General features: G+C 42.2%; 1 protein-coding gene across 2 annotated transcripts in view; it reads left to right on the top strand.

Annotated features, from left to right (window-relative positions):
• Positions 1–7,555: 7,555 nt before the first annotated feature.
• ADCY8 (adenylate cyclase 8) overlaps positions 7,556–27,898 on the top strand; it is a 128,318-nt gene continuing 107,975 nt past the window's right edge. For both annotated transcript variants that reach the window (XM_013197352.3, XM_013197351.3), the window contains exon 1: positions 7,556–9,690. In XM_013197352.3, coding sequence (XP_013052806.3) covers positions 8,752–9,690 — 939 coding nt within the window. In that variant the 5' untranslated portion in view covers positions 7,556–8,751. The remainder of the gene's footprint in view (positions 9,691–27,898) is intronic.

Below are 27,898 nucleotides of genomic sequence, written 5' to 3'. Positions count from 1 at the left end.
AAACTTCCAGCAGGTTATAGTATAGTATGGAGCTTCCTCCTAACAAAGCATTGGCATTTAAGTATTTTAGCTCCTGGTATGTTTCCAAAGTGAATCATCCTGTTTACGTCCTCGTAAAACTGAGAGTGGCCACAACCATTCTCTGTGTGAATTATATTTCTGTTGCCATTATGAATAATATTAATCACAATAACAGTACTTGTGGTTTGACTCTCAGATGAAGCTATTTACCTTGGTTTTAGAGCCCTATGGGTATAATAGACATTATCCATGACTGTTTCATGGAAAAGACTTTGGATGTTCTGTAGATCCATGCATTACCTGACAATGAGATGATATGCTCCTTGGCTCTTAGAAACCTTACGAATTTGAAAACACAATACATGCAGGTTTTAAGGCTGACATCACCTCTTCTAGTTATGTGAGAGAAGATCAAATTAATCTAAAGCGTAGAGCAGACCACCTACAGCACAGTTTTTTCTTCTTCTAAATCACCAAGAACCTGACATTGCTACCGACAGGAAAACAGATTTCCAGGTTTGATCAGGTACAGCAAATCCTATAACACTAGCAAATGACAGGTTTTGGTGATTTAAAAAAATACAATACAAATCAGATAGACTGCTCAAAAAAGAGTCTGTTATCCTCCCCTTATGCCAAGGAAGATGTTACTGAATGTAAAAACAAGATAATATAATGGAGAAACAAGTGTTATGCTAATCCCATACATATTAATGGTATCATTTTGGAGAATGACTAAAGATTGCCATGAGTCAACAATTCCTCCTAAACATTTTGTCTAAGAACACCTACCATCCCCAGCTTGACTGGCAATGAGTAGATTAACATGTTTCAGTTATGATAGGTGCTCAGTTTGAAATAAGTCCCTGTTAATATCAGCACAACAGGCAGCAGCGCTCTGTCTGTGATATGGCAAAGTCCCTTAAAGGGTTATTTTACATACTCTCCATTTTGTAGGGCAAGAAACCAAAAACAAGATGAGAGAGTTGAGGCAAGGTTTATGTTGCTGGGGAAAAGCATTGCCAAACCCAGCTAAATTAAACCTTGTGCTTATCTGCAGGCCAGCAAAACATGGGGTCCTACACATTTACATATGCAAAGTACCAGATGAAACAACATTTCAGAAACATGAGCTAGGTTCTTTGTGAAACTTGCCTGGCATCCTGCCATCTTGGTAGAGAGCTGCTTCAAAACTCAGTCTAGAGACTCTGCAGCTAAAATGACAGAGTGACAGGCTTTTTTTGGCCCAGACTCCCAGCATTTCTGTAGCTTTCCTCATCCTTCAAACTCCTTCAATCCTGGAAGCATGGAAGTCCAGCCTAAGCAATTGGCACAGGGATTCCAGGTCCCCTGGTTTGTGAAAGGAACAGGCTGTAAAGCAAGGAGTTTCCAAGACCAGAAAAGTTGGGTTCATTTTTTTTTATTATTTAAAAATTGAACAGAATTATTTTCCATCAAGTAGAAGAAGAAGGAGAAGAAACAAAAAGGAATTTCCTTTTCATTGGAAACATCAATGTTTCTAGCTCTTGTTCCCATTCCAAGGTTTAATACACGCACATAAGCACATGCATACACAACCCTACCAGACTTTCCCCCCTTTGATCTGGCTGACAGGGGGATTTCCTCTTAGGATATGTCTTATACCCCAGTAACTGCAGGATACTGATCTGGATGGTCTTAAAATCTCATACAATATAACAGTTCCCTATTTGCAGCCTAATTAGATTTATTGTATACATCCACAGGAAACATCTCCATCCTGTAACAAGAAAAACACTTTGAGATCTGCTTGTGAAAGCCTCTACATACAGCTAAGAATTATTCTTCCAAGTGTAAAAGTTATACAGAATAACCTTATGTGTTCTTTTTTTAGATTTAGCTTCTTTTGAACGTCTCAAATTCAAGTCTCTTTTTCAGTATTAATATCAATTGTAGCTTTGCCCATCAGGCTATCACTCCTACCACTTGCTGCTTCAGATAGCAAATCAAGAACAAAATGCTTGTGAGTGGTCTGACTGCCACAGATTACAAAGATTTTTCTTGTAGTGCATTGAGAGGAGAATTTAATAATCCATTTCCTTTTAACTTCTCTTGCAATTAACATGCAAGTCAAAGGTCTTTTGTATTAAAAGAAAAAAAAATGTTTTTCAAAGGAATCCCATGAAGCATCAAGAACTGTCTACTACTTTGTAAAATGTATTATTCTTTCAGCAATGCAGGTGCCCTGGGGATTCACCAGTCTTAACAGCATTACATGAGAGTTGTGGTGGGTGTAGAGGAGAGAAATGAACTCAGAAAGAGCCTGTTTCCAAAACATGGTTGGAAGAGGATGTTAGGATGGAGGGAAACTTTTGGGTAGCCCCAAGAGCAATGCAAAGAACAGCAGTTCTATGTTGGGAAGGGTATTATTTTTTTCTCAAATTATTGAAATGGCACTTGATTTTCAATTAGAATAAATGCCCTCCTTTCTCAAGGGAAAAAAATAGTCTTCTTTTCTAATCAATCTTGTTTGATCTAAGGATAGTGTCGCTTTTTAGGTTTTATTCTGAAAAAAAAATAAAAAATCAACAAAACAAAACAAAACCTACAAACCCACTATCATCTGCAACCGAAATTTAAAAGAATCATTTATAAATGAAAAACTGAAATTCACTGTTTAAAAAAAAGTAAATCCTAAGAGCTAAAAATTTCCATCATGTTAATGCTTTTCTGAAGGTTAATTTTCAGGGAAACTGCAACAATTACAAGAATAGGCAAACCAATATTTTTTCAGTAGAAAGTAACATGGCAAGTATATTCCTGATAGCACTAGTGGCCACAAAAACCTAAGCAAAAGACTAGAAATGGTCACAGCTGTTAATCCATTCTAAAGACTGGAATAGGAACTGGGTGAATGAGGAAGAAGTTGGCCTGGGACGGGTGGGGGGAGGGGGGGTGGGGGGGTGGGGAGGAACACAGCTCCATCCTTTGGTTTAAATGCAAATTACTCGTCTCCAGTCCCTCCTCTCCCTCCATAAAATCTATGTGCTTAGACCACCTTCAGGCCCTTGCATGTGGGTATGCATACCTGTGGAGAGACAGAGAGAAGAATTTTGTTTGCATATGATGGATTTGTTGCTTCATAACTTGGATAAACTGTAACATGCACAGGAAAATAAAAAGAAAAACTAAAACTAAACAAAATATAATTTTTAAAAACACAAACATTAAAATTCACTTATATTTCTACCTCTTAGTTCTATGACTCTGCCTACTTTTTTTTCCCTGCCATATGGTATTATTGAGGTATGCAATAATTTATCTACATTGCCTGTAAATTTTAAAATATTTAATTGATATTTTCACTGCACTGAGAAAAATTATCTGCAAACCCCAGCGAATGTTGATTATTTCCATCATCTGTTAAGCTTTGTGTCCTCGTCCTCTTTCTCTCTGATCTTTCAGTTCATGATGCCTTGTTTTTTTCTTTCACTGTGACTTTCATTAATCAATCCGAGTGCGTTTACTAGCTAGTTACGATGTTTAATCCATTCCTTTATGCCCCTTGCTTGCTTTCATACAGACATCTTACTGAGGTATGCATTCATTTGAGAAAAAAATGATAGACAGGTTTTAAAAAAGGAGATTCAATCAATACCAGAAGGTGTTTTTTCTATTTTTTTTTATTTTTTATTATTTTTATTAGAAAGTCTAAACTGTTGCCAAGGAGAAAAGACAAAATAAATAATTAGAGGGGAAAAAAAAAAGGAAAAAAAAAAGCAGGTAAGGAGGAAATGCAAAGCATTTTCCCCATAATCTGTCAATTCCACTGTTACTGAAATTTCGTATTTCATATGTACCTGAGAGGATAGATAGGCTATATGTTGATTGTTCATTTTTCTTTCCTTTTTTCTTTTCTTTTCTTTTCTTTTCTTTTCTTTTCTTTTCTTTTCTTTTCTTTTCTTTTCTTTTCTTTTCTTTTCTTTTCTTTTCTTTTCTTTTCTTTTCTTTTCTTTTCTTTTCTTTTCTTTTCTTTTCTTTTCTTTTCTTTTCTTTTCTTTTCTTTTCTTTTCTTTTCTTTTCTTTTCTTTTCACTTTGTTTTTCTCTTTGCTTTTCCTTACTTTGCTTTTCATTATTTTGTGAAAACTATTCAAATAAACAAGATGTATAGTAACAGAAGGGTTTGTTAATAATGTATTAAATATTGAGGCTACCTTTATTGGAGAACACTGGAGTGCTTTACTGAGCCCAGTGCCAGTCTTGCAATTCAGGAGACAAATAATCCCACTAAACTCGATGAGATCATTATTTGCATGATTAAATATCATAACATTAAGCTGCACATAAATGTTACTGCTGTGGGTAGAGAGGGGGAAGAAGGAGAGGAGTGTGACATAAACTTTCAGGTGACAGAAGAGGGATGAATTCTGCCTGATTTCATCCTTCAAAAGCCTTCTAGTGACAGTATTATTTTTAAATGGCTTTTAGTGATTTTGTGACACTGCCAAGTCATTTAGCTCTATTAAAAAAAAAAAAAAAATTCAATAGCAACAGAGACAGAATAATGTGCAGTACTAATCAAGGTCCAACTGAGCCCTCTCAGGACTCACAGGGCTCAGGAAGGATGTGTGAAATTCCCTTGTTTTAACCCCAGCTCATCCACCTGGTAGTGGCAACGAGGGCTTTGGCAGACCCATACCTCTCTTGCATCCTTCCTTGACACTCTGCAGGTCCCAGGACATTGCTGCTGCAGGTCTCTACATTCAGAAAGCTCTTGTGCCCTCTTGATAGTCTTGCACAAAGACATCCAGTATTTCTGAGGCTGAGATTCAGAAATATACACAAGAAATGCACACAGAGGCTGTTACCTAAATGCACTGCACTACTTTGCCATCACCACTGAGGAGGGAGTAGGCTTGCTAAACCCACAGATGGCACAGAGTTAGGGTGGACTGCTGGCATGGAGGAGGGCAGGTTTAGTATTCAACGCAATCTAAGCAAATTGGGAATACAGGCTGGAAAAAGTAAATGAACTTTAGTAAAGTTAAATGCAAGGTACTTCATGTAGGCAGTTATGCACATATGGAGCAAGTAACACCTGCCCAGGCCTTGAGGACAGCAAAGAAGCTTCAGTAAGTCATCAGTTGTGGATAAGCCTGTGATTGGAAGAAAGCAGACATCTCACATGGCGTATAAATAGAAGTGCAGCTCATAAACCATTGTAATTTTTCCAGTGCGGAACTTAGTTGAGTTGTGGGCATCTCAGACTGGAACAAAGAAAACCAAATAATTAAACAAGTGTACAGAAAACAGAACGAACTAAAAAGAATCATCAGAGACCTAGAAATATGGCCTGTGAGGAAAAAAAATATGTCAGAAATGTGGTTGTTTAGCCTAAGAAAAGAGGGAAGAGGTGGAAGAGGCATTCATTAAATATGCCTAGACTGCTGCCAGGATAATCTGTTCTGCCTGTCCATGGTGGACAAGACGGGAAGTGATGCGCTTAGTGAGTGCTGCAAAGAATATTCAGGTTAGATATTATGAAAATGATAAGGATGGAGAAGCATAGAAATAGACTGCCTGGGGAGATACAGAGCCTTCGCTGCAGAAACAATGGTAAGGGTAGAGCTCAGTCTGCTACGGGGCCCAAGGACCCTTCCAGCACTGTGATTCAGTGATTATAGCAATATTATACAACTGAGAGCTGATTCATCTTATTTCTTTGGAATGGATGTCTCTGTAAGCTGTGTTACATATTTGTCTCCTCTTCCTTTGATTTTTCATGATTTGTGTTGAGCAATCAGAATGAGCAAGATGGTTGTTGCTGTGCTCTGGGGTAATACCATTAATAATTACAATTTCTTTTACCATGTTATGACTTCCCCACTTACAGGAACATTTTCATCTTTAAGTAGTGCTGCTTTCCCTGGGATTTATCTAGGAGTAAGGATGTGTGTCTCTGTTTTTATTGCAAAACTAGTATTAACCCTTTCCAAGTTAGCAGCATGCCAGAGGGTCATGTTGACCCACAGGAAAGACCTATCCCTGTTCACAAAAGCACCACTTGTTCCTTATCTGGGCTCTCTAGAACAAGAATTTCCTCTGCTTATATCTGTACAAAACTGCCTCACACATGGGACGCAGACTTGGCTGGAGTCCTCAGATCCATTGTAGTGCAAGTACAGAAACAATCAGTTAAATCCTTCCTAAATCTCCGTGCCTTCCTTACGATAATAATAAAAGGTGAGCTACATGATGACAGTCGGAGGGCTGCTCGTGGAGGATCAGGCACACTGGAAGAGGAGCACCACACGGCATGGTCACGCACCCAGGCTCCCAGCAGAAGCCAGGGCTACAAGCTGGGTAACACGGCTCCTGTCCCAGGCAGGGTGAGAAATCAGACACTTAAATGGGATCTGCACTACCCATACCACCCAGAATAAAACAATTTAATTTCACCATGCTGTACTTGAAGCTGCTGACAGCTAGTCGCTTAAAAAATAAAAATAAAATATGTGGAGGGAGTGAAATTCAGGTCTCACTTCTTAAGTGTTACTCTGAACTTCCAGGCAGTGCCTCTGTCCACACAAACCCTCACTGCTGACAGAAGGCAGCTACCCATTTATCTCAAAGAATTCAGCAGAAATCATTATTGTCTTTTGAAATAAAAAGAAAACTCCTCTCCTGGATTTGCAGTAGTCTAAGGTGTTGATTTTTTTCTGTTTCAGCTGCTCCTACTGGTAGTGTTTCTGCTCCAAAAACTGCATTTCCCCCAGGGCAGGCTTCAGCCACTTTAATAAGATTTATTCTGGGAACAGAAAAGGTGGAAGAGGTAAAGACTGATACCTCCTACTGCACTTCTCCAGGCTGTGCACAAAGCATTCGGGTTTGCTGGCACCAGCAGAGCCAACACGCAGAGGAACAGGAACAATTTCACCTGGCAACATGGGGGGGTGAGGAGTGCCTCTAACTGCAGCCTGTGTGCATGGGACAGTTTTTATTCTTCATTCAATATTTTTAATGTAAATGCTGAGGATGGGAGCCATGATACACACACTCGGTTGACCCGGGGTGGTTACTGCCACAGTCCTGGCAGGGATAGCACCTTTCTCGGAGGTGCTGAGCTCACCCAGACAGAGGTGAAGATGGTTCCCAAGGCTCCCCCACCCTGGGCAAGAGCAGTAATTCCCAGACAGGGCCTGAGCCTGCTCCCACTCGGCTGCCAGGGCAGAGGGATGCCCAGCTTCAGCACCAGCCCTTACTGACAGACGAACAAATCCTCTAGGCACTGCGGGACGGAGCAGGGCACCTCCGAGAAGTGCAATTTAAACAAACCTCAGCCACAAGCGGAGGGCTTGCTGAGCACCCATCCTACCCTGGGGTCCCCCAGGTCCTCCTCCCGCACCCCGCACCCCCGTCACTCCCCCTCCCGGAGCCGCGGCTGCGGCTGCTTTAACCGGGAGGGTTGCGGGGGGGGGGATGCGGGCAGCCCCGCCGATGTCGTGGGCATCAGCTGACCGAGCCGGGCTCTGCCTCCTCCCGGGCCGCCCTCCCGCAGCACCACTCCGGCGGCGGCGGCGGTGGCCGCCGGTCCCCGCGGCTCCCGGGGCAGCAGCACCGGCCGCCGGCTGCCCGCCGCAGCGCGCCCTGCCGAGCCTGCCCCTCGTCCCTTTCTCCTCCTCCTCCTCCTCCTCCCTGCAGCCGGGGGAAGCCCCGGAGACGAAGCCCTCCTTGCTTTGAGCCGCCGAGAAGTTGGGATGCTCCCAGCGCTCTTCGCAGGGCTCTGAGTTTAGGGCGGGATTTTCATTCCTCGCTCTTTAGCTTTTTTAGTTTTCTCTCTTTTTATTTTTTTTTTAATTTTCCCCTCTATTTTTCCCCCTCTTTTTCTTCCCACTTTTTTTTTCTCCCTCTTTTTTTTTTTTCCCCCATTTTTTTTTCCTCGTTACCAAGCAAACCGAGCCTCTGCGATGGATGGCAGCCCCGAAACCTCCCCGGGCAGAGGCTTCCCCCTTTGAGCCGGGGCTGCGAGCCCGGCAGGGCATGCCCCGCCGCCGGGGGGATGCGGGCGGGCAGCCCCCGGCCGGCGGCTCCGACGCCGTGACCGAGGATGCCCGCGACCCCGCCGCCTCTGCCCCCCTGCCCGCACTCGCAGGGTTCCCTCTGACCGCAGCCGCGGGGATTACAGCGTCTCCCGGGGACCAGACCTCGGAGAGGAACCCCGGCGTTCCCCAAAAGCGGAGCTGCCCGCTGTGAACGGCTCTCGGCAAGGCGGCTCCCCATCGCCCCTCCGCGCCTCCAGCCTCGGGATGGGGCCGAGGATCGCCCGCCGGGCAGCGGGGCTGCTCCCGTAGATGCTCCTCTCCTCCCTCCTCCTCTCCGGACCCTCGGCTCGGCTCTCTCCCTGCTCGCTGCCCCCGGGGGGGCTCGCACCCAACCCGCCGGGGCTCCGGGGCTGCTCCGCAGCCGGGCTCCGCGGGATGCGGCTCCGCGGGGAGCCGCGGGAGCGGGCGAGGGGCGAGGGCCGCAAGCGCTGAGCCGGACCCCAACGCAGAGCAGCCCCTCCGCCAGCCCAGCAGCCGGCCCCGGAGACCTGCCTATAAATGTGATCCCCCCACCACCACCCTTTCCATCCCCTCCCTCCTCTCCCGCGGCTCCATCCCTCTCCCCCGGGTCCCCCCCCTCCGTGTCCCCCCCTCCTTCTTTCCAACCCCCACCCCCCGCCGGTGCTCTGCCCCCCGCCAGTCACCGCCATGGAGCTCTCGGAGGTGCGGTGCCTGAGCGACAGCGATGAACTTTACACCATCAACAGGACCCCCCCCGGCAGCAGCAGACCCCAGCGCCTGCTGTGGCAGACGGCCGTGCGCCACATCACCGAGCAGCGCTTCATCCAGGAGCACAGCAGCAGCAGCGGCGGCAGCAGCAGCGGTGGGGGCAAGGGCTTCAGCTCCGAGGAGACCTGCTGCCCCAACCACCACCCTCACCCTCACCACCACCACCACCACCACCATCACCTCCGGCGACAGTCGGCCGGCCGGAGTTTGGGCGGCGAGCGCCACAACAACGGAGGCACCAAAGTCTTCCCGGAGCGCACGAGCAGCAGCGGGGACCTGGGCTTCCTGCCCCTGGACTGTGCCCCCAGTAACTCCGATTTCTTCCTCAACTGGGGCTACACCTACCACGGGGTGATCTTCCCCACGCTCCGCAACTCCTTCAAGTCCAGGGACTTGGAGCGCCTTTATCAGCGCTACTTCCTGGGCCAGCGGCGCAAATCCGAGGTGGTCATGAACATCCTGGATGTGCTGACCAAGCTGACCCTGCTGTTCCTCCACCTGACTCTGGCCTCTGCTCCCATGGACCCCATTAAGGGCATTCTCTTGGGCTTCTTCACTGGCATCGAGGTGGTGATCTGTGCCTTAGTGGTGGTCAGGAAGGACACAACCTCATACACCTACCTGCAGTACAGCGGTGTGGTCACCTGGGTGGCCATGGCCACACAGATCCTGGCGGCTGGCCTGGGCTGTGGCCTCCTTGGGGATGGCATTGGCTATGTGCTCTTCACGCTTTTTGCAACCTACAGCATGCTCCCGCTGCCACTCACCTGGGCCATCCTGGCCGGGCTGGTCACCTCCGTCCTGCAGCTCGTCATGCAGCTGGTTATCCCCAGGTTGGCCGTGACTTCCCTCAACCAGGTACTGCGGTGAGGAATGGGTGGGAACGTTCCTCTTTCCCCAATCACCCTGGGTGAGAGGAGGTGTGGGAGTCCCAAGAGATCCTTTCCCCTTTACTGAGGTACTCAGAGGCTCACTACCTAGGGGGGAGTCCATAGGCAAAGGGCAACTTTCTCTCCCTCCCTCTCGCTCCCCCACTGCCTATCACTCCCTTGCCCTGTGAGAGAAGCAGGGGATTGAGTTTTCACCTCAAGCTGGGGAGGGGGATGTTTCCTGGTCACCCTGTTCCCTCTGCTTATGCATTCACTTCACTGTTGTCCCTTGGAACAGCTTTTTGGGACAAGTCAGGAGGATGGGACATTAGTCATTTCCCTCCCTTACTTCCAGCAGTGGTGCATAGGATGAGATAGGAAAGATACCTCTGTCTTGTCCAAGCTCTCTCACTGCTAATTTCTCATTTACGTGATCATGCCTTTTAACTCTGGATCTGCTGGGATGACTTTTATGTGTGAGCACAGCTTGATCTGGGCTATGGGAAAGGAGCAGGGCACATTGCCCTTTTGCAAGGAGAGCAAAGCAATACTCCAACCAAATCAGGGGAAAGGTCCCCTTGGAGGTTGGATGTGAGCTCCTGGGTTGTCTTTGGAGGGCACTGACAAACCTGTTTTGCTGTTGGTCATGGGACAAATGTTGTGCTGCATCCTTAGAAGTGATGTATAGTACAGGTAACCAGTTATACTGGGGACTGGTGGTGCAGTGCAAACAGTTGAGAGGCACTGGGCAAGATAAGTCCTGTTAAAATTGGGACTGACCTGACTTTACACTCACCTGGCTTCTTCCATAGGAAAGCTAGGACACAGTGAACCCCTGCAAAGCAAGAAAACGCTGTCTTTCTAGGGCAACTTAATCCTGGGGATTCTTGCTGCTCCCCTTCCCCCCACCTCTTCCCAGACTGTCACAGCTCTGTGCTACCAATATTTCACAGCAGATTATCATCTCCATTTGGCTAGCTCCAGGGAGTCGGTGAGGAGGGGGTGGAGGTACTGGCAGATAAACCCCAAGGGAGGGAGGGTGCAGAGGAATGTGCTGCTGGTGGCATATTGTTTACATGACTGCCGGGATGCGCAGCTGGGAAGTGGCTGATCTTTCACCTGTAAGTGCTGCTGCTGATGGCATATGGGACACATCTACATCCCTCAGCCCCTGGCACTTCTGTAACCCCTGTCTGTGCCTTTCCTCCACACACGTGAGCTGTGGGGCTGCCTGACCTCACTTCCCAGTGGCCAAGCTCACCCTGTTTTGGGGGAAGCTGACCCAGTGTGCTGTGCCTCGATGAGCTCTGTGGATGTAAAGCAATTAGACTGGGCAGAGTTGTTGTTGCTCGGCTCTTGGTAACGTGCTGATGAATGAACTGCAGCTGTGTGCCGTGTCCCACTCTCATGCACTGCCGGTGCTATTAGTGCTGGGTCAAAAGCTGTGTGAGTTATGCTCATTTCTTAATGCACTTCCACGTCCTATCCCGGAGCTGTGAGTAAAGGACTGCTGTCTCATTATGCGCAGGTATCACGGCTGTTTAGCTGGTCCTCCCACCCCCACACTCACTTCCCACAGACATCCCTAACAAAGACATTTCCTGGGAGAGATACTAATATCTTCATTTCGCAGCCCAGTACCTTTCCAGCTGTGTGAACGAACCGCCTTTGAGTGGTGCACAAAGAGAGATTACCAGCCAGATGATTGTCTTCATGAACTCCGTATACAAATCTCCTTAACAGGATCCCCCCCCCCCCCCCCCCCCCCCCCCCCCCCCCCCCCCCGGAGTCCAATTATCTCCCCCTAATTACGCTCCTCTTTCGGCCCTTTGCCTTCACCCCGCTATGGGGGAGGCCGGATCCTTCCTCACCCCGCGGCGTTTTGTGCAAGGGGCACAAAACCCCCGGCAGGAGATGAGCGGGAGGAGATGAGATGCGCGGGAGATGCGCGGGAGATGCGCGGGAGATGCGCGGGAGATGCGCGGGAGATGCGCGGCGCCCCCCGGGCGCTGTCCGCCAGCGCGGTGCTGAAGCGGCCCGGGGGCTCCCTCCAGCGGCCCGGTGGGAGCCTGCCTGCCGGCTTTCAAGAGCTGGCGGTTGAGGGCTCGCACTGCTGATGAAGGGTAGTATGTAACCAGAGGTGAATGCAGACCGTGTCATCAGGGTTATATATATAGCAAGTATTTGGGACAATGCACATTTCTTGATCTCACAGGCAAAGTACTTTTATCACAAGGCTTATTTTCCCAAGAAAAATATTGCATCTTCCCTTCTGAGAAGCCTTACAAGTCCAAATAACCCATGTGATTAGGTAGCAATACCTGTGACCATCTTTCTGTGCCTCGGGAGTTGGTTACGCTAAACTAGATCTGGGAATTAAAGTGTGCAGTTTGAAAGAAAAAACAGGGGCTAGAATTCAGATCATGAGTCTAAATAACGGGTTTCCCACTGATTTTGATGAGCCCAGGATTTCATGCAGAGAAAACATTGAACTCAATTCTGAACACAAAGAATTGTATATCCTGGAGTCAGCTTGTTACCGCACCCACTAGTATGCAAGGGGACAGTTGTCCAGATCCTCTTCTCAGCCACACAGGTATAAATCTGTTATAAATCTCCCTAAACTGATAAAATTGCAACAGTTTATACAAGAGGAAAAGCAAGTACTTTGACCTGTTTTCCCTTAATCTCTTAATTAGTTTTAGGTCTCATTGATAAATACATTCAGAAGCAGTTTAAATCATTTGTAATGCTGAACACAAGCACACAGTACTGCCTCATTCAGCTTTTTGCTGAATTCAACAAAATATTCATTTTTATGAATGCTCACAGTCCACCATTTTCTCTTGCAGTAACACTTAAGAGATTATCTGATGTTTTCCTCCCTTACATCACCAAAATTAATCTGAACTAACATCCTAGGTAAAAGTGGAGGAGAAAAAACACCTCATAACTACATTTTTTGTTGTTGTTGTTTAAGAAAAGAGCAAACATAGAATCACTGGTTCCTACTTTGCTAACTGCTCAGTGTTTCTGGGGAGATGCCAACAGCCTGAAACCCAGCTGACCCCAGCCCAAAATATTGAGCAATGTGCTGCTGCTCAACCTGGGAAGAGACAGGAAAAAAGGTCCTGACATCACGATTTAGGTAAAGGAAATGCTGATACTGACTTAAGTATTAATTCTCTCAGGAATCAAATAAGAAATACAAGATCTTACTGATAAACAAGCGCATTGATTTTTGTGCCTGATCAGATACTTTGCTGGGGGTCATATTTACTTCTGACATTCTCCCACAGGAACATTTCATTTGTATTACATTCATTCTAACTTTTTTTCTTGGTGATAATGTGATATAAGAACCAAAATTTCTAAGACCATATATGTGTTCCAGGCATATGGGGAAGAATAAACAACTCAAAGCTCCTTAGTGTTATATAACGTAGGCAGATGATAATATAGACATGGGTTTTGACAAGCTCGGAATTATGTAAGCATACACTGGATTTTAAGCCTCTGCCCATGCATCCCTCATTCATATGAGTGAATTCCTTTGGAGTCAGTAAGCTTACTCCTTTAAGTCATCTGCATAATGGATATCTTGAAGGATCAAGTTTGAAATTATGCATATTAAATCAAACTTTAAAACTATATTTAGAAATAACCTTAAAGTAGGTAATACCAAGACAGGGGAAACTCATTCTTCTCCCTTGGATAGCATCTGTCTTTCCAAGTCTATGCAGTTCTGTGAATTAGTGCAGTGATTTTTGCATCATTTTTTCCCCAAAAACTCAGTCTCAGGGTTGCTTATTATTAAAAGAGGAAAAGGCAATATTCATGAAGCCACAAAGAGTCCTATAGTGATGAATCTGTATAATTATACAATGGCAAATGACAGCTTTTTAAATGCATATATCAGCTATATGATTTCTAAAATCTGATCATAGACATCAGCATATGAGTAAGTATCGAGCACACTCATTTCTTCAAAATTTCTGCCAAATGCTTGTGGAATATCTTTTAAAACTGTAATGTATAAGTATATTTTAAAGTTGGCTACCATTTGAGAATCAGAATCTAATCTCACTACCTTTATCCCTATAGTTGGTTTCATACCATTATTTACAATTCATTTTTTCTGCCATAGTCAGCTGTGGGTGATTTATAACCTGATTCTATGATTTTAGACTGGATTATATGATCTAGTTTCCTTTTATATCCTGTAACATCACCTGACCAGTATCAGTGGGTCACAGCATAATTAGATTAGAATTGGATACACTTTTCTCTGAAGCAGCTGCATCATTGTTGTGCTAAGTAGGGCAAATGCATTAGTTATATTTACAATTTGATGATTAATTACCTTCAGAGAGTTCCTCCAAAATGGAGGAACTCAGGCAGAAACATGAATGAAGCTTGCTTTTATTGGTAAATTTTAGTTTACAAAGTAGTCAGTGCACTTGTTCTCAATGAAAGTTACTTTGCTGGATTTGACGGATTTGATTTTTGTGCCATCAGAACACCTCTGGGTTGTTTTTATATTTTTGTTTATTGTTTGCTTACAGTTTCTCATGGTCCAGAAAGAGGCATAAGCTCTAAACCAGCAGCATCTAATACAAAATAATTGCACACTGGAGTAGTGCAGTTACAGCTGACACTTAACAACAGATCATGCTGGAATGATCCTTATTACTCTGTACAGAAACTGAAGGGGATACACATCTCCATTCCACCCTCTTACTGCACCTTTCAATCCTGTCAATGATGTGACCTGTGCAGAAAATAGAAGGGGCAAAATGAGAACCATTTAATGGATTATTCTCTTTCCAAAGGACAGAGAAATTGAGGAATGGTAGGATTTCTTCCTCCAATTTCCTTATTTCAGGAACATCTGGCTAAGCATAAGAAAAGCTAGATTATTTTATGTAGAAAGTGAATTTTAGTAAACAGAAAGAAATTAGGCTTTTGAAATTATGTTTAAGGTAATGGAAATTCCAAACATGAAAACCCTTACTCAGCTGGTGCCTAGTACCCCACCCCTGCAGGCAGCTTGCTAACATCCCATTTCTTTAAGCACAGTGTTCTCGCACTTGTCCACAGTTTTGTTTCTGAGCATCTGGTGAAGTGCCTCAACCACTTAGTGTTAAAGTCACCTTTCAGCCAAGCCAGAATCCGAACACTGTTCCAGTGGAAACACATTTCATGACTGTAAGTGTCTTCCTTATGTTTTAGAGATAGATAAGAAGGGGCTTTTGCTCTCCTTCCATGTAACAAATGCGGTTCCAGGGATGTGGCAGGCCAAGGTTTAAATCTCTGTTACTCCAGTGGGGATTGGAATCCACTACTCCTTACCTCAGAGAGTTTCCAAAGAAAACCTTTACCCACTCCATGGAAAGCTGTTCTTCTAGGAAGATAAAAGTTTAAGATTCGGTGTGCCAAAATAAATAAATAAATAAATAAAATCTTGAATCTGTAGCCAACTGATTAAGAAATTCATCTTTGCTGATGTCCTTGCTGAACATTTTAGTGTTTTATATAATGCTATTAAATCTTTCCCTCAAGCACATGTCCCAGCCAACAGACTCTACGCTGTGGTTCCCGGTTCCCTCTCTCTGACCTGAGGAATCTTTCCCAGAGAATTTCTCTGCTTTCTTTTTTGCTGCTCCTCCAGCTCCCCAAATCCAAGCTGAGCCTACAGGGAAGGCAGTCCTTAGGGAGGCAGGAAATATTGAATGACGGTGAGCCTCCAGTCATTGAGCTGTTGTTATACAGATTTATAGATGTTTTAAAAGACAGTGGTAGGCCCAGTTCAGTGTTCAAACAAAGAGATAGAGACAGTATCCTTGGTGGTGAGGAGTGGGGAAGGGGACGTGGCGCTGAAAATCCCAAGTGTAGGGGAAAAACCTCATAGTGAAACTCAAAATCATAAGGAAAGAATAGCTTTAAGACATACTCCCTGTCTTTCATAGTTCCCTCCTAGCTACTTCTCCTGTTGCTCACCGTGCTGGCTATTTTATACTCAATCTCAGCCATAGGTTATCATGTGTCGTATAAGGACCCATTAGAGGATGGTGGCACTCAACATACATTTCTGTCTTAAACTCTTGCAATCATGTGTTTGCAAATTATGTGCACGACGTCCCTTATTGTGGCTTCTGGGGTGTTTTTTGTTGTTGTTGTTGTTGTTAATTTGTTTAATCTCTAACCTCTCTTTCAGAGAAAAACTCTGTTTTATTTGCTCTGTTCTTGGTGCAGTGCAGCTTGTACCCATCCCCAGCGCAGCAAAGATTGTAGAGTTGCAATCTGGACCAAGAAGGGAGATGAATGCAAATCACTGTTATTGGTGCAGTGAATTTTGAGCATTCTGTTGCTAGCCTTGCTCATTCAAACCAGGGATAAAAGAAACCTGGCTGGCCAAAAGGGATCAGTCACAGAAAGTACTGAGTTCTTGCACAGCATTTCTTGGTACTAAGGATCTTACTAAGAAACCTTACTGGGACCTGACTGACACAGAAACTCTCAACACCTTGATTTAGGGACTTGATTTAAAGCCCACAGAGTGTAATGAAAGGAATCCCACAGACGTTAGGAGCTTTAGGTAAACAAAGAAGATAATTTCTCAGAACGCTGTTTAGGGAAAACATTGCTCTGAATCTGCATTTCTTCTGGAGGAGAGCACAAACGTGGACATCCAGGTCCTCCAGGAATATCTTGGAGTGAGCTCTGTCACTCTTATCTCTCCAAACACCCAAGTCTGCAGGCAGAGATATAAGTGTGGTACTACATAATCTAGAACAAAAATTATCAGGAAATGTACATAGGGTGAACTGCAAAGCCAAGCAGTCATTGGCTGACAGAGTAATATTTCCTCATGCAAGTTTGGCTTATAAGCAACTATTTTAAGAAGTGCTGCTACTTCATTTACCAGCTTCTGCTGCTGCAAGGTTTCACGCCGTTAGCCTTAGAAGAGAGAGGAAGGCTGCCAAGTTCATTAATTAACCAGTGCTGCAGTCTGAGAAATGGCTGGAGCATATTATCATAAAAACATAAAGTAAAATGAACTCAATTTTTTTTCACTACCCCAACAAATAATTGTGTATCTCCTGAATAGTCTGATGCTGGTGTTATCATTTTGTAAGATGGTCTTAGCTGTAATCTAAGGAACAATTGTCCCTGGTATAAATGAAAGAATATTTGAATGAGTTGAGTTATTCAATTCTTCTACCTATTCAGTTTTGGTTTTCAAATTTGACTTGATCATTACTGTTTTGGATTTTTTTTTTTTAATATCTTTGCCTCTTCTGCTCACCTTAGGTCTACCACGGTAGAAACTTCATCAATAAATCCAGAGGTATCATCATGATGCAAATAAGAAATAATAATAACCAGGAAAATCAATCAGCACAGAAGAACTATGTGATATTATATTAGGCACCAAGTAAGGAGTAAGGATCTTAGTTAAAGAAATAAATTAGATCTTATGGCAGTTACTTAAGTAACTGAACAAGGTCTAGATATACACATTCTTTTATTGTGTGATTCTCTGTCATACATTAAAGTATCTCTAACGTTTATTAGTATTAATATTTTCCCTGTGCATACTAGATAGGGTTATAATTGATGTGGAAATCATCCCACACATGTTCAGAGCAGTTCTAATTTAATGTGCCAGACATGCATATTTTTTTAAAGGAAGGAGTTGTACGCATCACAGATTTCAGCTAGGGACTGGGAGTGAGGATCATTCCCATTTCATCACTAAATTTATCAATGGCCTGTGCTGACCCACACACATCACTTTATGTTTCTGTGCTTCAGTTGATTTGAAAATTTGCCTTTCTCAGTTGCTAAAATATGTGACTAATACATTCAATTGCTTTGAGATTTTTGTGCAAAACATGCCCATCACCTTCCATGATGTAAAAAGAAGACTACTGACTTGTCAGCCACGCATATTTTGTTAAAAAACGAATGTGCTGAAAGTAGTGGTAATAGTTTCATTATAACTCAGCTTTTTTTAAAAAAAGCCTGGTTCTGTATAATTCTCTTCTACTTCAGCCAGATCATAAATGACTCCGTGATCTCTTTACATTAGTCCATACAGTAAAAGCCATACAGTTTATACAGGTCTGTGTATGGGTTACAGAGTAAGCCTCCTCCTCAGATGTCCTTCTCATGACCCCATGCCTCTTGCTTTCACATCCAAACAGTGAAGCAGTTTCAGTGATTGGAATGGAGTACATTCCCACCTGGATTAATTTGCTGCCTTAATAGAGATCTTTCCTAACATGGATCCATAGATTCAAACTCCCTCACATGGAACTGAAGGAAAACAAGAGATCAAATCGTGATCCTTGGGCAAATGTTGTCAGCTCTTGGGCCGGAAGCAATTCCTCCTTCCTGGGTGCTGTGTGAAATTGGCTGGAGTTTCTAGGTCTCTGGATGAGCTCTTTGCTGTCCAAAAATAATTAGCCAAAGTTAGGACACATTTCAGAATTCAGTCAATCCTTCTCTCCTAAGGCTGTAGCTATACTAACCCTATCTATCTATCCTAATCTGTCTAATACAAAACCGATAATACCCCATATTTAAAGTTCTAAAGTTTCCAACCACTTCATAGATTTGCATATATTCATATTAGATACAAATACCCAGCAAAGGCAATGATGTGGAATTTCATGATTTATTCTTTTTTGTTGTTTTTGTTTTGTAACTTGCTTTCTGGTTCAGTAATTACATTTGCAAGTCAAAATAATATTTACTATGTTCCTAAAGTTTGTGTATATTTAAAGGGAGTTTATAGGTGTCATTTAAAAATGGAAAATACACACGCCATTAATTAAGAGACGTTTGTCATAATTACTATCATTAAAAACTCAAACTATAATCTAGAAATCAGACTGTCTTCTTCTGGCTTATATGGATTCAGCAGTTGCAGATTTACAAAGAACTTTCAAATTCCCTAGTCAGAACATAGAATCCTTTAACGTACAGTGAAAATCCAAAGAATCTCAAAAAAAAAAAAAAAGTAAAATAAAATGCTAGAGCATCCTACAATTAAGGAAAGGAAAGATCATAAATCATAAAGACATACATACAAAAATTCTCACAGACCTTATAGGAACTTTGTGGTCTACAAAATCTGGAAGGATAGACAGTCATAGCAATTATTCACTGGATAGTCATCTGGCATATAGCCTATTTTTCATATGTGATCTAGGGGCCTAAAAGTACAGGGTGGTAGTCAGTGGGATTTTTGACCTTCTGTAAGCTAAGGGGCTCCTTAAATCCTTAAGAGAAATGGACATACTGGAGTGAGTCCAGAGAAAGACAACTGGTGAAGGGACTAGAAAGCAAGACATATGAGGAGTGGCTGATGGAACTGGGGTTGTTTAGTGTGGACCAAAAAAAAAGGCTGAGGGAAGAACTCATCACTGTCTACAACTACTTGAAAGGAGATTGTAGTGAGGTGGTTTTTGGTCTCTTTTCTCAAGTGACAAGTGATAGAACATGAGGAAACGATCTGAGATTGCACTAAGGGAGATTTAGAATATTGAGTAGAATTTCCTCATGGAGAGCATGTTTAAATGTTGGAACAGGCTGCCCAGGGAGGTGATGGAGTCACAATCCCTGGAGGTATTTAAGAGACATGTGGATGTGGTGCTTAGGGACATGGCTTAGATGATGGATGGTAGTGTTTGGTAGGTGATGGCTGGACTTGATGATCTTAAGGGACTTTTTCAACCTAAATGATCCTCTCATTCTAAGATGATTAAAAGACTGGAACTTCTGACCAATGAGGTGAGACTGAGAGAGTTGGGACTGTTCATTCTGGACAAAACACACAGCTAGGGCAGGGCATGGTTCCTGTGCTCACAGTACGAGACCTTGTTTAGCATACATGCCATGCCTTCTGCATCCACTTCAGTCCATTGCAGCCTCAAATCCTGCACTGAGACATAGCTGCAGGCTTGTATCATGTCATCACGTGGCATGGTACATCACATCTTCATGGAATATGGTCTATGGGCTTATCACCATCCCCATCCGGTGATATCATGCAGCCCTGGAGCACAAGCTTCTAGCAAACATCAGGCGCATGTACAATTAGTGAATCTTTCAGGGAATGATTCTGTCTTCACCCACTAGATCCCTGTGGTATGAGTAACACTGCAGGTGGAAAAGTTTGAAGAACATCAGTAAATACATGTCGTTTCTATCCATCGATAAAAAGAGCTTCTTCACCAGTGACAACCATTCCTTTTCCCTCACTGGTTGAATTGTTACATAAGTGTTAGGAGGCATAAGAGATGCCTAGCTGTGAACTGTGGTTTCACTGCAGCTTCCTCAGCAACCTTAGCTACCAAAGTAAGCTGGAGGCAGGTTTACCCTTAGGCGGTCAGGACCATATTTGAGCAATTGACACTATCCTTCTTTTAAAAAGACAGTAACTAGCCTTCTCCCAGCAAAGCACTGATGATCTTTAAACATATTGATTTCAGAGTAGAGGATTACTCTAGAGAATTGAAAGTTGAAGGGAAGTTGTGACAGCCTTCAAGTATAAGAAGCAGCTACAGAAAGGAAGAAAATAATTGTTCTTAGTTTCACCTATAGCTAACAAGAGAGATGATGGTCTTAAGTTACTAAAAAGAATATTTGCATTAGATGGTAGGAGAAACTTTGCAACAACAAAGATATGTAGGTAATCACAATTTGCCTGGGAGGCTTCATCCTGAAATGTAATTGAGCAGTTTAGAGAAGCATTTTGTTAGGATTCATTTAGGTAACACCTAGGACCTGGAGCATGGCTTAAATGACCTGTCAAGGTCCTTTCATAGAATCATAGAATCATTAAGGTTGGAAAAGACCTTCATGCCCTACTTTCTATAGTTAAATGATACTGGCTTCTATTTATGGGTCTGATGTGAATTGTTCTCACCTCTCAGTTTCCAAAGAAGCAAACCATTTTGTATTTCTAATGATCCCTTCACTGAAGCTGACAGATTAGTCTGATCTAGTTTCATTTATGTAACCTGAAATTCCACAATTTCAGGAATTTATACCTGTGATTATCTAAGGACATAGCGGATCAACCATTAATTTAAAATTAACCAATAATATTGCTGATAGTGCAAGAAAATATCAGAATCTAATTATCTCTTCCAAGAGAAGAGTCTGTATTCATGTCTGGGATTGCCCTCACCCAGACAGCACCTTGCTCTTGGACTTGTTGAACCTCATTAGGTTCACATGGGCCAACTTCTCAAGCTTGTCCACGTCCCTTTGGATGAAATCTCTTCCTTCTGTTGTATCAACTGCACCACTCAGCTTGGTGTCTTCTGCAAATTTGATAAGGATGCACACGATCCCATTGTCTATGTCATTGTTATTAAATAGTACTGGTCCCAGGACAGGCCTCTGAGGGACAACTCTCATCACCAGTCTCCACCAGGACATACAGGCATTGACCACCACTCTCTGGGTGTGAGCTTCAAGCCAATTCCTTATCCACTGAATGATCTACCCTTCAAATCCATATCCCTCCAATTTGGAGATCAGGTCAAAATCCCCCACCTGGATGAGAGTGTGTGAGTGTGGTGTTTCTTGTAGCACCTTCTTGTAGCATCTGCTTGTTTCTCTATGTATGACACTCAAGATGGGTTCATCAGACCCAAGGCTGTTTTATGTTGCTGGAGTAGCAGAGCGTATTTCCTAGGGCTGAGAATCCTACCCCTGCCAGAAAGCAGAGAATTGGTCATTTACTTTTGAACAGACACAAAATGCTCAGACTTCTCCAATAAAGGTTCTTAGCAGCATACAATTGTCATTCAGGGAACATGGTGGATAATGTTCTCTTCAAGGGCAATAAACTCTGACCTTGCCAGGATAATCACGTTTTTCATGTTGTGAAAGGCAATACACTCATTCAGCAAAATGCCTTTATTTCCAGACTACAAAATCAGCATCAGAAATTCAGATCAACTATAAAGAAATCTTCAATAAAATATTTTTAGTCTGCCATTTCGACTCCTGCCTGATACAGGAATTGCTTAGTAATGATGAATACTCTGCAAATTCATGCTGGGTTTTCTGTTCAGAATAGAAGATGGCATAAAGCACATGTGGAATACAGACACTCTTGTTTTTCTTAGTGGAATTAGGGTGGTAGAGTAGAGGTAGGTCTACTCACTTATTTTTAATTGTTATCATAATTTTGAAGACAGACACAACAGTTTGTTGATAAGAATGCAGTTTTCTGAAACATCTGGATGATCCCATTCAAATCCAATGTTACTGCTGAGATGCTGCAAGCCTTGGAGCAAGTTGGCTAGTGAGGTACCACTGCTTGCAACTGCAAGTCCTGCAGATGAGCAGTGCCTTCTTCTGTAATCCAGCGAGTTTTTGTTGAATACTGATGTCAATATCACCCTCTATCTCCTAGAGCAGGGATTTTTCAAACAGCAATGAAAATGACTCTTCCATTTCAGTTTCAATTTGAGTTCAGAGGAAACTGGAAGCTGAGAGTGACCATAACCACATTTTTCATCCCTCATCAAAATGTTTTTATTGCATACATTTCAAAAATAGTGTACTCCCCTCTGGAAACTCCAGAACCTCTCTGATGTTTCCAACTTGATGTCAGGAATAGTGGGACTTTGGTCCAGTCATTCTTTTGTTCAATGGAATCTATTCTAAAACAGAAATATTTGAAGAAAACACAGATGAGCTGGTGAACAAAAATCTGAAGCGAAATCTTCCTCTGGGAGACTGTGAAAAGAAAGCTATGCAGACTGATAGCTTTTCAGGTCTCCAAGGAAATATTTTGTGTTGTGGACAACTCTGATGGCAGAATCTTCCATTTCAATTTCAGAGACAGAGCTCTGCTACCTCATCCTGCATTGACCTTCAGAACTGGGTCATTAGGCTTGTTTGAATGGGTACAGTGCAGAGTGAATGTGCCCAGCATACTTCTAGGCTTGAGATGGAAAGTTTGCGTATGAACAGACAACCACTGGTCTTTGCTGGCTTGAGAACGCTTACGTCACACTCTGCTGTGAATCATAACCCTGTTCCTTGAGCAGGTTGTGCCATGCAGCACCAAGAGCCATTTATTTGAAGGAGCCCATGGTCCTCCACAAAGGCCCTGTGTGTGTTTGGAGTCCTGGGGCTGACTTCCATGCAGGACTTCAGAGCTTAAAGTGAAATTTAAGTATGCTCAAAATGAGCATCAGTAATGCTCTATTCCTATAAAGCCTGCCCTGGTGTTGCCCACAAGATACCTGAATCTTAAGTATCTCTGAGTGATCACATTTTCCCTTCTAGATTCTTCTGCAGTTGTACCAGTCTGAAAAAGGTATTTGCACACCTACAAGTCTGAGCTGCCCAGAAATGTTGTGCCTCTTTGCTCCTACCTACCTACCTACCTACCTACAAAAAAAAAAAAAAAAAAAAATCTTTAACACATGTACTCACACAATTGGTTTGATCTGTATTAGTGTGGGGTTTTTGTTGCTTTGTTTGTTTGTTTGTTTGTTTTTCTATAAAAGCCCTTCATAAAAATTTTCTGGTTCTCCAAATTTGTCTTACCTGTCTCTAGACATGACTCCCAAGTATGTGTGTGTATATATATATATATGTTTATATTTAAATAGCATCTGGGATGAGGTGTTCAGATTGACTGGTTCTACTTTTTTGATTAATATTTTTCTCTTTGAGAAAAAATATTTGGCATGACTTAGAGATTTTCACTATTTTTTTATAATACAGAGGAATATGTCAGAAGGCAAAAAAGAAGTTCAAAATGCATGAAAAAGTTATTTATGATACAACTATGTTGTCTATTTATTGCAAGAAGATGTTAGTTTTATGTTTACATAATGATGAATTGAGCTGATGTGGATGTTCATGAGGAGAGCAACATGAAGAAGACATTTAAGTACGTTCTTGTTTTTCTCCATAATTTAATACAGTTTTCACATGTGGTTACTGTACAGTATCTGAAGTCCACTTAATATCAACAGCTAACATGTTTGTAGAGCATGAAAAAAATAAGAAAAAAAATCAAATTGTTAACAAGAAGGAAACATTAGTGATTTCCTAGGGTATCTGAAATGTTTTGTTTCACTTGTGTTCTGATAGTTAGCAAACCAAGATTGTTGGAGGAAACTGCTTAAAAAATATCAGAGTTGGTAGGCATATCTCCATCAAACAGACCAGGCTTTTTATCAAGCATTAAATATAAATATCTTACCCTAGCAATGACTGTCTCCTTTCCCCTTGAGCCTTTTCATAGACTTGACTGCTGCACTGTCTGGCATCCAAAAAAACATCAACCAGTTGGGATGAACACTTTCTAAAACTGTTTGTGTCTGGTTTCCTTCTTTAAAGTTCGGAACTAATGTTCTCCTGTTTTCCTGAAATTTCAGTAAAAAAAATCCACTTCGTCAGCTAATTCTTGACTTAAATTCAGTGGTGTGTTTTTTTCCATGAAACACAACATTGTCAGCCTTAGTGTTCCTACCCCTTCATGTCCAAGGCTACAACTTCTTTTCAAGTACTCATCTGCTGAGTGCTCCTAGGAGAGCAACGTTTACATATCATGACTGCTGCTATATTGATCTATACAGTAGATATATGAGCTAAACACTCACTCATATCAAACGCTGCTTTGTTCAAGCAAATACTCCTTTGAAACCCATAAGTTCCTATGTGAGCAGGTTAAGAGTGACCTTGCTCCAAAGTGGCTGCTTTTAAACAAAGTCTGAACAGCAAAACTGAGTACAATTCATGGCTACACATTGGATCAAACCTCGTATTACTTATACAGAGCTATGCTGATTTAAACCATTTGTGAGGCATCTTCTGTTAGTTTATATTATATCCATCAAGATTTAATACTCTCCAGCAGCTCTCATTGGTTTCAGCTGAATTCATTATTTAAGATCAGAGACAGTGGTTATTTTGTCTTGTATAATTTATTTAATATTCCATGAACAGTTCAGTCTCTATTTCTCATGCTTACACAAGCAGCAAAAACAAAGGCATGTCTTGTATTGTCAAGCAACGAGCATTTGGCCCACTGTAAATATCAGGGTTTAATGTTAATCCCATCCTTGTTTTACACCAGAATAGTCCACTGCCTTCAAAGGAACCAGTACTACCTAATCACACCAGTGTCAATTCAGAATGAATCCTGCACTATACATCTCCTTTGGTAGCAAAGTGGAAAAAAAAAAAAAAAAAAAAAAAAAAAGCCCTAATCCTTTATTATTTGTCTATGGCATATTCTGACAGGCAAAGGACTGAGTCAACTTTTTCCCACAGCACTCTTTGTACTTTTGATGTCAGTCTGACTTCTAGCTCACCACACTGAAGCATTCACCATGACTAATAACAAAACAACACCCACAGGTTTCACAAAGGAAAATGTTTGTCCTTGCCTAACTCTGTGAGATAAAGTTTTAATCCGTTGGTCTGGAATGCTGTAACTTTTCATGGCCTTTGTCCTGTACATTTCCATTTGCTCCCATGTCCCTTCCTTATTTTTTATCCATGATAGTTCTTAAATGAGAGTTAAAAAATGGAAGTAAAAGAGACTTTTAAAGAGAGTATTGGATAATACTAGATGGTTTTCAACAAAATTCCCATTTAAGCTTGGAAAAGAGAGATTCAGTCCTGCTACTGTACCTGAGCTGTGTTCAGCTCAACTCCAGATATCAAAGGCTCCTGGACCCTTTTACCGCATCCTAAACTATCCTAAAGTTTTCCTTGCAGGCTCATCCATACCTTCACAGTCTCTATTTCCTGCGGTCTCTCCAAGACTCCCTGAGGACATATCACCATTGGTTATTAATGCAGTTAAGGATGCTTGAAATCCTGTATTCTCCCAAGTTTAGTCAGTGCAAAGTGGCACACCAGAATACAGTCCACCACCTTCATGCTTCCTAAGGTTTCTCCAAAGTAAGGGCAGGACTCAAGTGCTTCAATCTGCCATGTTTACAACCCAATATTAGCACCAGGGATAGCTCAGAACCTTGTTTGGTTTTTTGTTTGTTTGTTTGTTTGTTTTTTCCTCTTCTTAATGCTTTGCTAGGAGAGGATATTGCTGAGGTCCATCTCTTCTTGTTTTTCATAGTCATCGTAGTCAACAACAAAAGGAGATAGTGAGAGCAAGAATAAGCACAAGGAATATTAATTGCATTCATTGTGGCTTTCAGGTCCTTTTCACACACACAAAAAAAAAAAATATATATATATGTATTAAAATGCAAGCAAAGCACTCATGATAGGAAATCTGAAGAGAGGAATTGTTTTCCTTATCATTTCTGAGCTAGAAGGCCTACAACATGACCTGAAATTCTGAAAGTTGATGTTTGTGGTCTCGTACATAAATCAGCTGTAGATTCATTGTGCTAACTCCCTCTCTAACAACACCTTTGCAAAATGACAGCCAGTTACAGGTGTAGTTGTGGGGGAACTTTAGTCTTCTGTTAAAAATGTTGATAATTAAGTGTAAATAGCTTTTGTTTCCAGCACTCTTTTGGCTTTTTAGGCTAATAGTTTAAAAAAGAAGCAGCTGTGGGGGGTTGTTTGTTTGTTTGCCAGCAGGTATAACTGATTAACACAAACATCTGATCAGCAGAGCTTCCAGTCAGAGTAGAAGCAAGCTTTGAAGAACACATTTGAATAATTTGGAAAATAACACTGAAGATGATGATACCCTCATTTATTTTTCATTACCGGTATTTTCAGTACAATTTTAGTTAAATCAGTTTACTTTTTAAAAAAAGTATTAGGCTTACTCTTACCCGGACTAGACTGCTTTTCGTAAGAGTGTGTTTATTCTTTAATAAAGGATCTGAAAGGGTTTTAAAATCATTACCTTTTGCAGATTTTTATTTCCATTGCAGAACCAAAAAGGAGAAAAAAAATGATTTGCAAAATCTTCTTTCCTCCACCTATGGCCTCATCTTGATAATTCAGAGGAAAACACATACAACCTGACCTAACATAGCTAGGCAAGCTTCTCTTGTGCAGGCTGCTATAATTCTGCAAACTGCACTGAATCAGGGTCACCTGCACACAAATCATGGCAATTTCCAGTTCCATCGGGAAGAGATGTGGAGTACATACTGCAGGTAATTGCTGGGATGCACATACATTTGATCAGATGAAAACAGCAACAAAGTGTGTCAGAAAAGATGAACTGCTGTCAGCTCTCCAAACATAATTATCGCTCACTCAGTTCTGACATCCTACTTCGGATAAGAGCCATTATCTACAGCAATAAAAACAGCTGTGCAGAGCACCACCACAAACCCATTTAGTAGAAATATAGACTACCTAATTCTGTTTTCCTTAAAATCTAGTTAAACTCTTTCCAGTGCTGCAAAGCAGCTTTTATGATTTTTTTTTCCTACCATTCCTCCTAATCAGTTGCATAATCTATTAAAGGAAGTACTAGCAGTTCTGCCCTTTACTATCTTGCATTAGATTAGAGAGAACTACTGAGAAAAAATGGGGAAAATTTCCAAAAGTGGCTTTCATTTTAGAGGTCCAGTTTTGGGGTGTCCAGACTCACCCTTATACTCAATGAAGATCTCAGACATTTCCAGACTGGGTATCAGCTAGAAATTTTTTGTCAATGAGAAGTTAGCTATGATGTCTGAAATCTGGTCTCTAAATACTGGTGCATCTGAAGTGGGAGATAGTTATCTAGAATTTGGATGTCGATCTATGTAAATCAAGGGTAAAAAATAAATAATTAAATAAATAAATCTGCATTTGGTAAGGAGTGGTCCACAAAAACCACAGGAATGATTTTTCGTTCTTAATATCTATGATGTTTTGCGTGTGTTTCCCCATTTCAGATGAAATTATTATAAATCTTTGTTTAGATGTGGTCACTTTTATTAAGAACAATTTATTTTTCTTGTGGCTTTAAATGGGACGTGCCTTCTATTAAATGTAATTACTTGGTATTTGTTTTGAAGAGTAAATGTACAGCTTGCAAGGAAGATCAACTTCTGCATAAAAAGATGTATAAGGAAAAGTCAGACAGTCTGATCTTCATGAGTCTGAAATGGGAAAGTGCAGAAAGGAAAATCCACAGCTGTTTTGCATTCCCTTCCAAGCAGTGAGCAATCTAATACCATCACTTCAGCAGTTTCCTAACCTCCCCTCTATGATTGTCATGG

Source organism: Anser cygnoides, chromosome 2, assembly GCF_040182565.1.
Source record: "Anser cygnoides isolate HZ-2024a breed goose chromosome 2, Taihu_goose_T2T_genome, whole genome shotgun sequence".
NCBI classification, from domain to species: Eukaryota; Metazoa; Chordata; class Aves; order Anseriformes; family Anatidae; genus Anser; species Anser cygnoides.
The sequence above is the reverse complement of the archived record's forward strand: the minus strand, read 5'-3'. Positions and strand labels throughout refer to the sequence as shown.